The sequence below is a fragment of the Odocoileus virginianus genome, chromosome 30, assembly GCF_023699985.2.
Source record: "Odocoileus virginianus isolate 20LAN1187 ecotype Illinois chromosome 30, Ovbor_1.2, whole genome shotgun sequence".
NCBI lineage: Eukaryota > Metazoa > Chordata > Mammalia > Artiodactyla > Cervidae > Odocoileus > Odocoileus virginianus.
Window position 1 is genome coordinate 10,280,366 of NC_069703.1, and position 18,490 is coordinate 10,298,855.

General features: G+C 38.5%; 1 protein-coding gene across 2 annotated transcripts in view; it reads left to right on the forward strand.

Moving 5' to 3' along the window:
- Positions 1–18,490, forward strand: part of PARD3B (par-3 family cell polarity regulator beta) — a 1,140,410-nt gene that overhangs the window by 1,012,197 nt on the left and 109,723 nt on the right. For both annotated transcript variants that reach the window (XM_070458512.1, XM_070458513.1), the window contains one exon: positions 7,752–7,884. In XM_070458512.1, coding sequence (XP_070314613.1) covers positions 7,752–7,884 — 133 coding nt within the window. The remainder of the gene's footprint in view (positions 1–7,751; positions 7,885–18,490) is intronic.

Here is an 18,490-nt window from a genome sequence, read left to right on the forward strand (position 1 = left end):
AATAATAACTCATGTGTTGTTGAATTGTGAATAACACTGTCAGTGTCACTCCTAAGAAATTTCCACCTTCTCTGGAAATGGAGACAGAGAACCAGAATGTTCTGATTAGGGAAAGGCCTCGCATTGTCTCAAGTGATAAAGAGCAAAGCCTTTTTATCAGAAGAGATGCCATTGATCTGGTGAGAATCTCCATCACAGCAGTCAATCACAGTGGAGAAAGTTGCCCTTCATGCAGCAATGAGATTACTTTTCAGTGGTAAATGGCGACCCTGGTGTGAGTGGAAATGCTTGCCGTGATGCAATCAAAAGTGTCAGGGGAAGGGGGACCTTCTTTTTCCCTCTAAGACTTGATTCATTGAGGTCAAAGTCCATTCCAGGGTTAAGATTTCCAGGACAGATCTTCCAGCTATAAGAGTCAGAGTGTCAGTTGACTGAGCTAGGGCTGGAAATACCAAGATAAGGATCTCAAAGGGAGCAGATGCTTAAATCGGGAAACATGTGGAGAAAGGCAAAAGGTCAGACTCAGGTTGCCATGGCAAAGTCAGGAGCCCAGGTAAGCCAAGTCACATTGTCAGATTATGGTGTCTGGGTCAAAATGCCACTGGCGGCTCAGGATAGCTCAGGGAAGAACCACATTCAGAATTGTAGGCTGAGCTAACACATGCTTGTGCTTTATGGGGTTCGTCCTTTCTTATGACCCTAACTTACATATCAACCTCTCTGGACTCATGTTTTTTAGCTTCCTCACAGTAGCCTGACATAAAGAGTAATTTTGTTGAACGCTTAGAAATTTATACAAATACATGCTTTTCAAAGTAATGTATTAGCATAGAATATTTTTCCCCACAGTTTCTGCCACCAGTTTTTCATGTGACGTTATATCATCTCTTAAGATATCTAATAAGCATTGTTTCTTTACCTACTAGTAAGAAGTATAGTGTCAGAGATAATTGACAATAGTAGTTCTAGAAATAAAGAGAGATTCTAAATGTGGAAAAATTTGTTTCATCTGTTACTGTATTCACTCTTTCTATAAACTCATAGTCTTAATATAGGAATTCATAGGGAGTCATTGTAAGCAAACTAATTGTTTTAATTAACAAAATACCTGAAATGTGATAGATATTAAATGTCCATATGAAGAAAGTCATAGTCTTATTATTTGGGGAAATTATTTTAATCAAAAATAATTGGAAAGGGGGGTCACTATCATAGTGGTGATGCATTGGGAAAGAAATTAGAAAAATTCCCAAGTGTTCATGGCTAGTCAGTTATATATTCCAAAATTTCACTGGACTAAACCACAAAAAATCTTATTTGTCAATATACCTTTGAAAAAAATAGATATTCTTTGTACAAAATTAGGAACAAGGAGAAGATAATTTACATAATTATAATTTTCACTGAATAGTCACACTGGATAATTTTCAGAGTTGTCCAGTGTGAAAATACCATTCAAAGAATTTTATAGAATTAAGCCCCATTAAATGCCATTATTTATTATTAAAACTCACTTAGCACATATGGGCACACTATATAAATGTATTTGCATTATGGAATGTTAAACCTGTAGAGTGGGCTATAGTTTCTATAAATCTTCAAAATGCTTTTGAATTAATGATCCTGAGTACATTTATAAGAATCTCTCAAATTTTTTATCTGACAGAAATCTCTATCACCAACAGAAAATCTGTTACAGTTGTGTCTATGACTGCCTTCAGCTGAATATTATTTTACAGAACCTAGTCTGGGATTTGAAGTATAATTAGTAAGGGAAGACTGCATATAGATAGTTAGATTTTGTTATATTCATGTTATCAAGAGTGTGATTACCACAGAATCCCAGGTATTTTGAGAGCTCTGTTCCCACTTTGAAAAAAAAGTATGCCCTTTTTTCTCAGAGCTGTGGTACTGCTATATTTGAGGTTTTAGACTATATTGGTTCTTTAGGTCTTTAAATGCAAACAGATAAAACAATCCTTCCCATTAGGGGAAAAAAAAAAAAAAAAACAGGAAAAGAATAGCATATTGGCATCACTCTGTATCTTTCAAAAGGAAAAAATCTTTTTGAGAAAACCTTTAAAACTTCACACTTATGTGAGTATAGAAATATGAACACCATGTTTACTTAATTTAAATATTTTATTGTTGTTCAGTTACTCAATCTTGTACTCTTTGCAACCCCATGAACAGCAGCATACCAGGTTTCCGTGTCGTTCACTATCCCCCGAAGTTTGCTCAGACTCATGTCCGTTGAGTCGATGATCCATCCAACCATCTCATCTTCTGTTGCCCCACTTCTCATCCTACCTTCAGTCTTTCCCAGAATCAGGGTCTTTTCCAATCACAATAACATTTTTACAGTAACATCATTAAAAAAGTGAATAATCAAATCCCAAACTTAAAAACAACCCCTATTCTACTGATTATTGTTAACATGCATACCTCTAATGCCAACAGTTTTATTCAGTGAATTTGTAAGGGTTAGCTCACCCAGGTAGAAATATTCCTGTTAAGGTTACATTCTATAGAGACTGTTCTTAACTGCATCACTGAATCTGGACCCCAGACTGGTACCTACTGACCAAAGGCAGACACCTCTCCTTGGCAATGAAGAGCTACGTGACTTGAGGCTATCTGAAAGTGACACAGCTCTTTGGAATTAACTGTGTATATTTTAATCATAGTTAGGGTGCTGTATTTACTTGTATGCCTGTTTAGACATACACACACCGTCTCAACAGATGAATTCACAAGCCAGACAATGATTCACTGGCAGTGACCAGCTCCCTCTCATTCGACCCCCTCTCATTCAGCCGGTGGTGAATGTTACCAGTGGCAGCCCTGGCTGTTTGTCAGCCCTGGTCCTGATCCAGAGTTTCTTTCTCTTTCATGTGGGATCTTTGTCATATTTTGAGTCTCTTTTGCACCCCATTCAGTTTTATACCAGTTTCCCACATAAGCCTGTTAGAGATGTAATGTTAATTACCCAGAAATCTCCATCTGCAGTTGCTCCAGCATCATTCTTTAATGAATACAGACTTCATTGCATGTATTCTATTACTTTAGCTGCTTCAATTTCTATTTTTATTGCAAAGATCTGTGCAAATAAAAGAATATCAAAAGGTATGGCTATAAATGTGCTGTGAACTTCCCTCTGCCTTGAAATGCCTGTGAATGGCTGCTACAATATGCCTGCTGCATTTTAATGCCTTTCTCATGAGGCAACAAGGTATGGTCAAAATAACACTGGCTTTGGAGTCACACATTCCCTGGTCCACCATTCACCAACTGTGCTACTTATTTGAGCCTCAGTGTACTGGGCTTCCCTGGTGGCTCAGAGGTTAAAGCGTCTGCCTGCAATGTGGGAGGCCTGAGTTCGATCCCTGGGTCAGGAAGATCCCCGGAGGCGGAAATGGCAACCCACTCCAGTATTCTTGCCTGGAGAATCCTATAGATGGAGGTGCCTGGTGGGCTACAGTCCACGGGGTTGCAAAGAGTCGGACACGACTGAGCGATATATGGGTATGGCTACTCATCTGTGAAATGTCAATGTCATCCTCACAAACTTGATTGGAGATAAAATGAGATGAAGTGTGTAAAGCATAAATATTATATTTAAGGAGCTTAATAAATGTTACTTTTCTCTAGCCTTTTGTAGTAATGGGAGACTATGGCATGCACAAATGAAGTCATTTTAAAATGTTTTTCAATTGAGGTAATTATGAACTAGGAAGAATAAGGTTAAATTCCAATGGAGCAGATAATGCCTTACTGTGATGTGTATTGCATTTGGGAATATATTACTATAGGTGACGATGAAGAAAATGACATGCTTTCTGAATTTCATTACAACTTTAAAACTCTGTCCAGCTTTAAAGTGTTGTAAGAAAAGCCTGTTTTACTATACATCTGCTTTTAAAGACATAGGCAGCATAATTTACAAGAAATCACTGCAATATAAATCTGTTTTGTTATACTGCTTGAGTTAATTTAAAATAAAATTTCAGCACATTGAAAGTGGAGGAGTGGCATTGATCACCTACATATGTATATAGCTATAATAGGAACTTTTTTGGTAAGAATGACTGACTAACTTCTACCTTATCCAATGAACAAATAATACAGCAAGCCTAAATTTTCTAACAAGCAACCTGGAGATGGAATTACTGATACTTTGCCAGATTTTATATGGTTGCAAGAGTAGGTGAGTTACATCATATGCTGATGTCACTTCTGAAGCTATCAGACAAAATTCTTAGAATCTCTACTACTGAGTTCCATAAAGCCAGAAAAATAGAAGTTAACATGTAAATAGAGGAAGGAAAAACAGGAGTCCTCAGAAAGTAAGTCCTCAAAGCTAGGCTTAGCTTCCATTCTGGTCCAATAAGTTGTTAGAGGACCCAGTCTTTAAGATACTAATTAGATAAAGGAGACACAGGTTGGAAGGTAGTAAGCAATGGTGGAAAGAGCCTTCTTTAAAGTCAGACCTTATATATCTATTAGTCATGAGCCTCAGATTTCTCATGTCTATGGAGCAGAACCATAAAAGTTATCTTTATTCTTCTGTGATTTTGAAATATTTACAGCACCTGTTAACACAACTATATAACTCAACTCAAGTGCCAGCTCCTCTAGATGGTAATAGCTTTCTGAAGTTCTGGGTTAAGGAAGATTCTAAGACCACATCTAGGATTATGGGGAAGGAATGCTATAATTAATGATGTCTGCTCTGAGCAGAATTGATAATAAGTGAAAGTCTGTATCAATATATTTTCTATACAATGTCCCATAAATTATAATTACTATGATTACTGGTTCTCTTATGACAAAGGCATTTTTATGTTCCTCAGATTTCTACCTCTTCAACACAAAATGGAATCAATTAACTGCTTTGGGTACAATAGCTGTGTATATCATTTTTATTGATTTGATGGTACACTTGTGTGTATTATCTGTAGAGAAGAACTAAAGATAAAATCAGAATTTACTATTCCTCATTTTATTATATAAACCAACTACCTGGGAAACAGTCTGGTATAGTTACTCAAAGTAGAGTGAGGCTTAGACAGAGAAAGAAAATGAATGTTGCAATGTAGTCCCTGCTTATCATGAAAGGTTTGCATGGTATCCTGTAACTTCTTTAAAATATTCACACAAGGGAGAATGTTTTGCACTTAGATGGTCCATGAATTTCTAGACTTTTTCCTGTTTTTCTCTGTGGCCAGATTTCTTCTCTGGGTAAATAGTCATGTTCCTGTCAGCCATAGGGGATTTTCTGAATCATAAACAGCTGATTTTGTATTCTTGCTCCATTCCTTCTATTTGAGAACTGAAATCTGATCAAACCCATATTTTTAAATTTATTTATTTATAGGCATATGGAAGAATAGTTTACGGTCTGAGTGTGATTATTTTTTCCCACAAATGTAGGAAAATTATGGGGATTTTTAAAACAGCCCCTTATCAGTTTCTTTCTTTTTTTTTTTATTACTGATGACTTCATTCTGCTTGAATTCAATGCTTCGGTTTTTTTGGGTAAACTAATAGATTATGTATGCTGTGTTTGCACCACGTTGATTGAACTCATCTGGTGAGTTTGAGCGTGGCTTATGCATGCACGAAGTGGGCAGAAGCCTGCACAGTGGATGCAGGCCCCATAGGCAACTCAGAGTGCTTAAGAGCAAGGGGTGCTCTTCAGAATTGAGTTCTGCTGTCTCTCCTGCCTTCTGTTGTTCAGGAAAGTATCAGACCTTCCACTTTTTTTCTTATTGTTATCTTTATCAAGTTCTGAAGAAATACTTTTGTTCAAGAAAAGTATAGTAAGGAAACAAAGTCAGAACTATTTTTAAAGCAAGTTTTAAAATACATATTGAAGAAAAATTAATGTAAATGATCTGTAAGAAATTGTTTTTTCTTGATCAAAGGCATCAATTACTTGGTGTCCACAGAGCAGGTAGGAAGCCAAGAACCCCATGCTAATTTTGTACAGAGGATGTCGAGACACGTGGTCCTGCTTTCAGTTAACTTACAATCTATCAGTAGTTTGGGAAGAATGTTTTCCTTCCAAAAGATGTTTACTCACCATTTTCTTTTTATAGTCCAAGTGTAATTTTTAAATGTTTTAACAAAATAATAGATGACTTCTTCCTACTGCTTTTAGATGTCTCATTTAAACTTCAAACTCAGTGTGATACTTAGGGATCATTTTGGCGTGTAGAGGTCTTCTCTGTGGGGCTCCTCCCTACTTTTCTCCATCCCATTTGTCTCTCTTCCCAGCTCCCTCCCCTACACCTTGTATACTAGAGGCATGATTCTCACATACACATGAAATATGAGTATCATTATGGTTAATTGTTACAAATTGAGTTAAAATACCAACATTTGCAAATGATCTATTTTGTCATTTATTAGAGTAAATTCAAAATATCCCTAAAGGACCCAAACTCTCTTTTATTATAATCTGCTTCCCAAATGAGAGGGGGAAGGGAGCGTATGTCAGCTACTATGTCTATGAGGCAAGACAAAAGAAGCTGAGGACCACTGCTTGCCAAACTGACTTCCTTGCATTCCCCCTAAAGCAACATGCTTTCTCATTTCTGTTCCTTGCATTGTTCTTCCCTCTGCCTTGAATTTTCTCATCTCACTTGTTCAGTTGTTGAGCACCTATGCATCTTTCAAGATTCAGCTAAGATGTCACCTCCTCTTTGGGGCCTTCTGTGATCTCCTTCCATGGCTCTGTCCTCACTGTGTTAAAGTTTAAGCAATCCATGTTCCCTCAACCCCTGTGCAGACCTGTAGCATCAGTCACAGTGGATCATAGTCTTCCATATCCTTTTCAGTTCCCTAATTCCCAGACTGTGTGTTTTTTGTGGAAAAGTTCTGTGAAAGTGTTTAAGATCTCCAGGTCTTAACATAAGTTCTGGCACAATAGGGCACTCAGTTATGCCTCAGATCAATCAGAGAAGTTGATCAGCTGTAGATATCTTCCTAGCATCTTCTTCTTGCTTCCTCTCCCTGATTGTATCACATAATGTTGATTCTGTTGAAATGATGGTGACAGATCTAAGCTAAAAGGGAGTCACTGGCTGACCAGTGTGGGGCTGAATAGATAAGTTACTGGAGAAACTATAATTCCTGAGAGGAAGAAGTAGCTAAGAAGAGAAGAAAACCTTGGACACGTAACCAAGATGGCATATTCTACTATGACCAGCTTTCTATTTTTCTTTTTACTTATTGGAAAGACTTCCACTTTCTTTTCTTTATCTATGTCCCGCCTATACCCATATAATAACATGTACCCCAGCCCCACTCCAAAAATTCACAAACGTCATTGAACTGAACATGCCATGCCACTCTGCATCACATTCAAGCTTCAGGTCAAACAACTGGTCTCAAATAGGCAACACTTATGTAAGAAAATGAGATACTACATAAAAAATTAACCAAACTCTGTACATACAACTTTAAGAAAAAGGTGATGGCTCTTTTAATTGCTCTAGGTCAGGACCTTAAGTTCTCGCTCAAAAGGCACTTATTAATCCCAAGTTAAATCTAAACATATGCACATAAAGAGTAGTTTTTATTTATTTTTGTTACCAGGAATTTCACAGTTTTACTAGCGTATTTGTACGATATTACTGAATCTTCCAAATTTGAATGTCAGATGCTTTAACAAAATAAAAAATATCAAGAAGCAGTTTCTAGGATGTTGTTCACCATGTGACTGCTTGTCTGATTATGTCCTGCAGTGGCCGGTCCATGAGCGGAAGTGCTGACCGCATCCAGAAGTTGCGGAAAGAGTATTATCAGGCTCGGAGAGAAGGTTTTGCTTTATATGAGGATGATGAAGGAAGAGCAAGACCCGACTATGACCTTCACTGGGTAAGTCTATGCCTGAATTCATTGCACTCATCTTTACTGACATAGTTAAGAGCAGAAGAACATGGCTAGGAATGTCCTATACGTATCAATGTATATTTAGGTTACTTGGGTTTCATGGATATAAACATTACCTAAACCACAGCCCATTTTCTCCTACAGAAGTTGTTTCTATAAATCAAGCCACACTAATGCACAGTAGTTCACTTTAATTGCTTTCATATTTACTCCCTCTTGGACTTGTATGCCTGCTTGTTTGGATGGAGCAGATGTTAGCTATTTTAAAAAGGGCAAGAAATCTTGGTCATTATCTACTGAGCCTTAATCCTTACCCTCCATCTCTTGAGTCTCAGACATCTGGTCAAGCATTAACAGACCATGCACCATAAACAATCTCTTCTTTTAAAAACAATTATTAGAAATAAATTTCGGAAAGGTCTGAAAGATATCCATTCAAAGATATCAAGTGTGAGTATATTGCATCTGAACACTTTACATTTTGCTAATCTTACCAGTACACTAAGATCATTTTATTCTGAGACAAGGGCAGTTTTTTATTAGAGGGTTCTCTATCAAATCATTCCACATTCATGAAGACAAAAGGATATCATGACCTCTAAAGAAACATTTTTCTGGATTTTTTCAAAATAGCCTAATTCATTCTGTTGTCTTTTTCAAGGTGAGCTCTTTCTCATCCTCTTTGATGATTACTGCCTTCTCCTACAGTTTTTAGTGCTGTTTTGAGAACCACATAAGGAACCGTCTTATCCCGGGTGACCACACCATCTCTTTTGAAGGACTGATCTTTTAAAGGAAAGTTTTCTTCCTTGATTTTCACACCCACATTTGTGTTCATGAGGTCAGGGTTGGGAGAGTAGAGTCCAACCACTGAGCTGATTCTCTCTAGTTTTTACTTGGATAGTGTGGTTTCTCATGCATAAAACCTAGTGTTTTTACACAGGGTCCAAAAGCCAGTTTCAGCATCTATCACTGTTGTGCACAGCAACTGACAGTTCTTAGCCCAATAGATTCTACCTTGTATGGCAGAGTTTAAAAACACTTATCAGAAGTACACGGTATGGACTAGCGATCGCCAAGCAAATGGCTTCAGTCTTTTCCAGAAATAAGCATCCTGTGACTACAGATCAGATGAAACAACTATTTATTGGTTTTATTATCAATGTTAGGATTAAGCAGAATAGCATTGACTGTGATAGGGCAACTAGTCCTTTAGACTCTCAGTAACAGAAGCAAAAGATTTTCATAGAATAACAATCTGTAACAATTCATTTCATTTCAGCCTTATTCAAGACTGACTTTCTGACTTTGATGGAAGACTGTATACATAAGACTGTCCTCTCTCAACCAAACAGATGATAAAGGGAAGTTGTTTCCACCAGAACCAAAGCAGAACTCCATGTCCAATGCGTTGAAAAGTCTTTCTTCTCAAAACCAGTATGAATTCCTATGAGCAAAATAACATAAATAATTTCACAATAGATAAAGCAGTCCTGGTTGTTTGAACCTTATTTTATATGATCTCCTTACATCAAGTTGAAAGGATGAAAATTATTAACAGTCATGAGACTTAAAGTTTCCTCTGATTTACCAAACCTGAGCTGGATGACTATGCAGTCAGGTCCTCCCTATTTGATACTGTTTCTGTGCCAGGCAAATGCATAACCAGATGAACAATCTAGTGAGTGAGAGTATCGCTCTAATTTGTGTTTCCTATGCTCAGGTGTGTTGAGCTTTGCCAGAGGTGACTGATTTTACATTTCCCAAGCAATTGGGGACTATGGCTTCCCAAAAGGATTCTTGGGAAACGCACTGTCATAAAAGCTGAGTGGCCCTTTGTGATTGGCTGTGATATTCCAAACCAGGGATTAGAATATCAGCATCCTTTCCTGTCCTTCCCACAAGCCAAGGAAAAACACTATTATCTATTGTCCAACATGGACCTGAGAAATCACACCATTATCTTGCTACTTTTTGAGAGATCCAGGAAAGCATGTTTAGAAATTTAGTCTTTCATTTCCGCCCGCCAGACCCAACAAGACAGCTTTTATGAGACTGTGGTTTCTAGATTGGCTGGTCTTCAGTATCACCAAGGGTGCCTGTTAAAAACTGAAAAACAGTCTATGAGGAGGCGGGATGGAGCCCAAGAGAGGGCTCCTAGGTGCTTCTCCATCAGGCTTTCTGGCCCACAGGTCTTTAAAAATAGGACATTGATTTCCAGTTTCTTCAGTAAATACTAAAGTAGTTCAACTTGTCTAACAAAATCATTACATGGACAAGCATCATCAAAAAATACTTTCATGGACTCAGAATTCCTCTAGCTCCCAATACCTCAGATTGAGAGGTCTGAGAGAAACTCCCAAGAGTCACACTATACTGGGGAACTTTGGATCTATTGAGAAAAAAATTAGAAGAATAAGTTACCTAATAACTACTTTTAAGATAGGCCAAAAAGAACGAAAGAATGCTTACAAAAGTTTTCAAAACCAAAATGATTAAAACAGTCATGGAAAGAGTATTAGGATCTATGAATCACTGAAAAGACATTATTAGGTTCTATTCATATTTTTGGTGGTTTTATTTTTTTTCACATCTCTGAAATTAGGATGCAGTTTGCAATCACTTTTCACCAGGTGTCATGATATAACTGTTCATTTCTGAACAAGAAATGTTCAGAATTGTGCACATTGTTTATTAGAAACTTGAAAGAAAATCCTTGAGAAATTTTGGAGCACGCTTTTAAGAAAGGCTGCTCCTTGATATTTTTAAAATGTATTTGTATCAGTGGGACTACACTTCTTGCTTTGGTCCCTCCTCTGACTTTCTGAACTTCCCAGCCATCTTGTGGGTAGTTTTCTACCAATCTTACACCTGCTCAGTGGCCAGAGCCAAGGATTTCTCTTACTGCTCTATCCCTTGCTCTACATCTCTCTCTTTTCCTTTTCCTTTTTCTATGTCTCCTATTCAATTTTAACCAACATTTTCTCAGTCTTAGTGTAGGCCCGGTACTGGTAAACAAAAGTGTATTGTCTCTATGTTGGAGGAACTCACAGTCTAGCCAGGAATACAGACATCTGAGCCAAAACCAAGAAAAAGGACATTGATCTACGTGAGAAATGCTCTTGTGTAGAGTGATACTATCTTCTAAATGAGTGCAGAGAAAGCAGTTAATTCTGCTGAAAGCAGGGTATGTGTGAGGGGTGCTGGGAAAGTGATAGAGAGCATTTGGAAGTTGCCTCAGTCCTGTATTTTGTGCCTTTCTCCTCAAACACACAGGTTTTTCTTTTTCCCAAAGGAGCTCCTGATTTATTCACTTCATTTGTGTTAAAATAAATGAATACACACAGATTGCAAGGTTTGTAAATATGGACATGAGACCTTAAAAAATCTTTTCAGAAAGTCTGTTTTGTATCTGTGTTCCCATCTAGGCTCTGAAAAGCTGTAAAGAACAAGTAGAGGGAAATTCAATGGCTGTGAGTGAGGTGCCTGGCGAGTTTTTATAGGCCCAATTAAGTGAGCCAGGTAGGCTCGCTAAGAAGTGTTCGTATCTGCCAAAAGAAAACATAATAACATAATACCTGATATCTGCTGGCATTTTATGTTCTGTACAACTTGTAAAGACTGTCACAGTCATCTGGCCACAGGCTATGGTTTATTGTGGTTGGGCTTCTAAAAATTATTATTAGCAGATAAAGATTATCTGCTAATTTAACAGCAACGTGAACATCCTGTAAGTAACTTTAGAAATGGGATGGTTCTAGAGTTTTCTAAAAATTTTAGTACCATTATTACTGTCTTCTTTCATGAGTTACATGGCATATATTATATCCCTTTCCTCTTTTTAATTCTTTGGCTAAATTGGAAGAATATTTACCTATAAAAGGGTGGGAGGGAGGTAGGCTGGTTTCCATTGTCAAAGACATAGCACTATGTGTTTTGGCAAAGGGGATTAGTTCACGTAGGTCATGGTTGGAACAGAGATGGTTGGGTGAAGAAATAAAAACATTCTGAAAGATTTGTTTCTTCTAATATGAAGATGATTTAGAAACCAACTCAAAGGAACATACTTGGCAGCTGTCTTAACAGTGAGGGACCCATCTGGTGAATCCTGTAGTCAGAGGCAAGGGAGGTCAAGATGCTAAGATCGTGCTAGCTGTCTTAGGAGCAGATTTAAGATGGAATGTGTTATAGCCACACAAGTACAAACCCCATCAGAAGGTCATGTTCTAAACATAAGGGATAAGAATAAGGGATAGCTCCCGCTGTCTAGCGGTCCAATACCAGAACTGAGACTTGTTCATATTTGTCCTTCTCTTTCTCCTGGAGGGCATCTATTAAAAACTAGGGACATTAAAAAACAATTATGGATTAGTCAGTGGCTGTTAAGTTGCAACAGAAACCTAATTCAAACTGGCCTAAGCAAAAACAGAAACTTTGTTGGCTTACATAACTTTAAGGTCCATAGGATATCTGACTTAAGGCAAAGCTGGTCCTACTCCTTCCCACAGGCCATTAGGAGCTCATTATTAGGAGAATAACTTTTGTGCTTCGCTCTTTCGGGACCATTGTCAAGGGACTCCCCTATATGGTGATAAGACAGCCATCAGCAGCCTCAACCCAGCAGCTCTGTAGAAAGAGGTTGTCTCATCCGCAGTATATCCAGAAAGTCCTAGAACTGATGTTCAATACAATCCTCAATGACTTGTTGCCTCAGCCTGGGTCACATGTCTACTCCTGAGCTCCCAGGGCCAGAAAGATGTAGTACTCTTACTGGTCAGAATTACATCACAAGGCCACTCCTGGAACCAGAAAGTAGAAACAGACCTACATAAATTCGATGAACGGGTATAAGTAAAGAAGTAGTCCCCAAAAGAAAATCAAGCTGCTGTCTCAAAGGAAAAATGGACATCAGGCACAATTAGGAGTTGTCTATTATAATCCCTAGTTTTTATAGCGATATAAACTTTATCTTCTTAGATTATCAAGAAAAAAGAGATAAAGACTTTTCCCTTCACATATTTTCAAGTTTATCATTAGAAAAGATGATTCTATTATCATTTTTAAAGTCACTGCTATTGTTGGCTAGGTAAATGGAAGAAGATTTCTTTTTGTCTACTGGTTCAGTATCTTTGAGCTACCCCAAGAACACAGCTGGCTTCACTGAGTTATTCATGAATAATAAACAGACTGTTGGCTGTTTGTTCAGATAAGCAAGTGACATTTTGATTCACCCAAGACCTAGGAATTTGCCTTGCTGCTGCTGCTGCTAAATCACTTCAGTTGTGTCTGACTCTGTGTGACCCCATAGACGGCAGCCCACCGGGTTCCGCCGTCCCTGGGATTCTCCAGGCAAGAACACTGGAGTGGGTTGCCATTTCCTTCTCCAATGCGTGAAAGTGAAAAGTGAAAGGAATTTGCCTTAGAGAGAGGCAATAGAATGCTTTGAAAGGATAAAAAGTAACTCATTTTCCCTGGGTAAGAATTGCTCTATCTGTAGCCGCATGGATTGTTGTTTTGTGACAAGTACATATGCTATTCTGAAAACCCTCACAAGATGGAGTGAGGTAATGAATTAGAACCATCAAATGTATGTATCCACAACGGTTGTAGTTTGGCTCCCAGCGGAGTTAACCGACACCTTCTCAGTTGATAAGACTCTCTTGAACTCCATAAACACATCCTTTCCAATGTGTCCCTCCATCAACAGTTGAGTGTTTCCCCTGACATTCTAAAAGAGCTGAACTGAGGAGTTTAAGAAGTACCAAGGCAGATACTGTCTAGACATTGGCGGGATTTTGGAAAGGCTTGAGTTTTGATGGAATGTGACACTGGTAAAACTTCAAATGCCACCTGAAAGATTGGGACTCACTCATCTGGATTTCAGGAAGTAGTGAAATTTCTAGGAAAGATGACAACAAAGATTCTTTTTTTCTTTTGGTTGGTAGCATCGGTCCTCCTCTGTCTCAGTGTGGCTTTCACAGGACCATGATGACATATTAGCCATATGGAAGAAGATTATGTGAGTGAGTTTCTAGCTTTTAAACATGTACTACTTTGAAAGAAGGCAACATGTTTACAGGCAATCCCCAACATAAAAATAAACTGTGTTTCAGAAAACCAGTAAGAAGCTGGTGGCTTGAACCTGGGAATGATTTTCCCTGTAGGAAAAAAAGTTACTGGTTGTAAGATCCTGGACTAGCCTACAAAAAGTACACTAAAATCCAATAACTTTGTACTAGTCACAGAACAGGCTTCCCTGCTGGTTCAGTGGTAAAGAATCAGACTGCCAATGCAGGAGACTGGGGTTCAATCCCTGGGTCAGGAAAATCCCCTAGAGGAGAAAATGGCAACCCATTCCAGTATTCTTCCCTAGGAAACCCCATGGACAGAGGAGCCTCGTGGGCTACAGACCAGGGGCTGCAAAAGAGCCAGACACGACTTAGTGACTGAACAGCAGTGACAGAACATGAACCCAGAAGTGGGAGCGGGGGAACCATCGAGCCAGTGGCCAAAGAAGGAAGTTTCCTTCTTCCTTCTTTTCTGGACACACTTTGGAGATATTCTATAGCCCCTCCCCATCTATCAGTCTTCAAGGATGTCTCCCCAGGTTTCCTACCTCATTATCATACTACACTTAAGTCCATGATGCCCTCCAGATGCTCAGGAGTCCAAGGTCACCTCTCTTCATGGCCCTCCATTAAAGCACCTATTCTCCTGTAGCTCATTTTCATCACTCCGAGCTGGGGGGAGTAGAGTTGGGGCAAATAATCGGATCCGTGAAGGTTCTTCCCGCTCCCTGAAAGACTTCTGTTTCTAAAGCAGGTATTTGATTTAACCCTAATTAGGTAAAAATTAGGCAGCATCGGGGAAGTCTGGAAGGGAACAGAGAGAGAGTTGAACAGATCCATCCTTAGAAACAGTCCCTTGGTGAAACCGAGGGGCAAGAGCGCCTTGGCTGTTGAGGCATTTTCTCCACACCTTTTCGCTGCTGCATCAGGGCCTGAAGCTCCTCCAGCTCCTCTCTTCTATGTACAGAGCCCACGTTACCCCGCATCTCCCAGTCAAGCTGCTTTCCTGCGGGTAAGGACCTGATCCAAGGGGCGGCACTGATTTCTCCAGCAGCCTGGCCCTCAGCTGCCTCAAAAGAAGTCTTTTGTTTCTGAGTCTTCCCCCAGTGGCCCAGGGCCAGTTGCCACAACTTACACAGACCGTGACTCCTCAGTCAGCACTGTCTGAAGTCTCCCCTGAAGATGCTACTCCAAACGGCGTCTTCTCATCCAGTCTTCCTAAGCCCACAGATGGAGGTCCTGAATGTCAGACCCAACACACAGCGGGAATGGGAAGCATTTTAGAGCATGGACCCTGCGTTCGTATTCAGGCTACACCACTTGCTAACTGGCTCAATTTGGCCCATTTCTTTAACCTCTCAGTCTTCTTTAAAATTCGGATAATAGTAGTATCTCATATAAGTACTGTGACCGTGAATGAACTATTATTACATGTAAAGCACTTAGAATGGCATCTGGCATGCAGTAAAGTGTTCAGGAAAGGTGAGGAATTTTTAAGTGGTGCGTGTACTGAGGTGTTCAGAACTAATATGTCCTATTAGCCAGACAACTGTTCGAAGTGGTTGTTGGAGTTGAACGTCTTTGGTTCTTCCAGTTCTGGGACATTGTACAGCACACAGCATTTGGAAGCTCTTCCAGTCGTGCTCACGCTGGTTACCTCTGAGGCACCCACAGCCCTTTAGGTGGTAACTGTCAGGACCGGTTATAAGGCACTTTTGGCAAAGTCCATGGGTCAGGAGGTCAATATCTATTTCCCTGTCTACCCCACACAAACTCTTCCTTCCAAAGTGTGTTCCTTTCATCCCTGACCCCAGGGGCACACCTAATCTCTTTAATGAGCTTGCGCTAAAATCAAAGACCAAAAACGAAAAGAACGTTAGAAGCTTCTGTTTTCAACTCTGCAAAAATCCTGAAGCAAAAAAACACTTTGACACGTGAAAAAAAAAAAAAAAATTAACAGTTACCGAAGGGGAAAGCCAGCAAGGGATAAATTTGAAATTTGAGGTTAAAAGATACACACTATTATATATAAAATAGATAAACAAAAAGGACCTATTGTATAGCAGAGGGAACTGTATTCAGTATCTTGTAATAACCTATAATGGAAGAGAATCTGAAAGAGAATCCATGTATATATATGTAGAACTGAACTGCTTTGCTGAAACATTATAAAGCAGCTATAACTTCAATGAAAAAATAAAAAATTTAAAAAGAGAAAAAGAAATACCTGGATCTAGTTAAGGATTTAAAATAGGGAGAGAAGAATACAAAGAGAATATATGTAAGTTATTTACTCAATAAATGTTACTACAGCCAGCTCAGTAATAACAATGGCATCAACACTGATTCTATAAGCAAATACCTTATACTAATTATTCCAGACAACTCCATGTGGTAGGTGTCTTTAATTCTATTTTACAGATGAGGAAACTAATGTTCTGAGACTTTGTGCATAGTCACATGATCAGTAGCAAAGCTGATACTCCAATCTGTGCCGACTCCCTGTGGAACAGAAGAAAGGAAGGCCAGTGTGACAGCTGTTGAGATGTTTTTTCTACAAGAGATGTTTGAAAGAAAGAGAATCTCTGCTGAAATTATCTTTAATTATCACTCATAATTTGTTTTTAACCCAATAGAACTGAACCCAAACCAAATGTTGGTATCATTTCATCACTTCTCTCTAAAAGTCAAAATAAAATCATTCTTTTTATGCTATAATCAAATAAGTTAGGCTATCTCTGGCTCAAACCCAAACCTAAATACCAAAAATCAGAAAAAGAAAGTTCAGAACCACATTATTTTTCCATAATATGTCAAAAAAAAGTCTATGCTTTAGTTACATTAGAGTGAAAAAAGAACTCTTTCTGCTTCTAATGAGCAATTAATTCCAGCTCAGGATGTTGAGTTTAGAATAGGTTAAGTTCCCGCAAACCACAGCCGTTTGTGTTGGATCATGGTTAAAAACCCAGAATTCCAGTTTCTACAATAATCACATTCTTTTCTTCTACTGCAATGGGAGAAATGACCATTTTTATGTAACATAGGAAAAACCATAGCAGAAACGCCTATGAATTCCAGATTTCCTAAACTGTTTTCAAAGCTGTTTAAAATCAGTTGAATACATTTTATTTTAGCAGAGCTCAAAATTCTGAAATAAACTTTGGGAACTGAAATTTTTTAAATGAATTTGTTTGGAGGAGAAGATATGAAAATTCATGTAATTAGCATGTTTAACACATGAATCACTTAAGTTTGATGACAATGAAAACTCCATATGAACCATATTTGTGTTCAGATCCCAAAACCCAGAACCACCCCTTGCACAGCTTCCTAGCTGTAATTAACCAATCAGATCGCTGTGGTAGCCATCTTTTTCCTTCAGCTTAAGAAAATTTTAGACTCAGAGTCATTCTGAAATTTAACATCATTTGGTTCTTGTTAAGTAGTGACTAGTCTGGTGTTATGATGGGAAAAAGAAAAGTCAGAGAAAGCTCTTCTGCGAAATAAACAAGAACACTTGAATCAAAGAAAATCCTAAAATGATCCCAATCACAACAGCAATATTGGAACTGCCATTCTCCACAGGAAGAATGACCCCTTTTGAATACATTGTAATGACGCAGACTAGAGTCTGTGACTTTACAATCCTCCTATGACTCTCACTAATTTCTCTGTCTCATACCAAGCCTTGAAATCATGGTGCTAATTCTCAGAGTGTTTATGAGAAAGTGCAAAAGTTGACACCACTGACTTCACCTAGGCTGACAGGAAAACTTTCCATTTGTTCAAGTAAATGAACTAAAAAGAGAGGGTGTAATGTTAGTATTATAACTATTGGTAAATTATTCCTTTTCTCTTTTGATAAGACTTTCATAAAGCAATGGAGTTCTTTGGTTTTTATCTCCATGAAGCTTTCTTCTGATGATTTAGATCATTTTATATCACCTCTCAGCCTGTTCCCTAGACAGCAAAGCCAAAGCAGCAATGAAGAATAGTTTTTCCACAGTCATTCATTCCTTTGTTGATTTATTTATCCACTGAATATTTACCAGTTTATACATGAGTATGCATCAAGCCTAACACTTGCATCAACACTTACCAGCAAAGAAGGAACACCTCAGTGGTGTATGTGTGTGAGAGAGAGAGAGAGAGAGAGAGAGAAGCTATTATTGTTTTGAAGTTTCTCCTTTAGGGAAGCAGTAGGAAATATAGTATGAGAAAGAGGTTCCCTGGCATTATCTGATGTCTTTCACCTAATGAACCTTCTTGCTCACCCTGTGAAAATGGAGACTCCCAAGCCATGTGGAGATACTTCCATTTTTCAGTTTTGTTCTCCTATCTTCATCAATTATCAGAGTCCCAGATTGTTTCTGAACAGCAACTCTATTTTCATTGTATTTTTTATACATATCATTTACTTTTCTTTTCCTCATCTATTTGGCATGGACCAGGTTTCCTGTTTTCCATACAATTCCCTTTACAGCAATTTCCCAGGTTTAAATTGTCAGACAGCACTTCAGCAG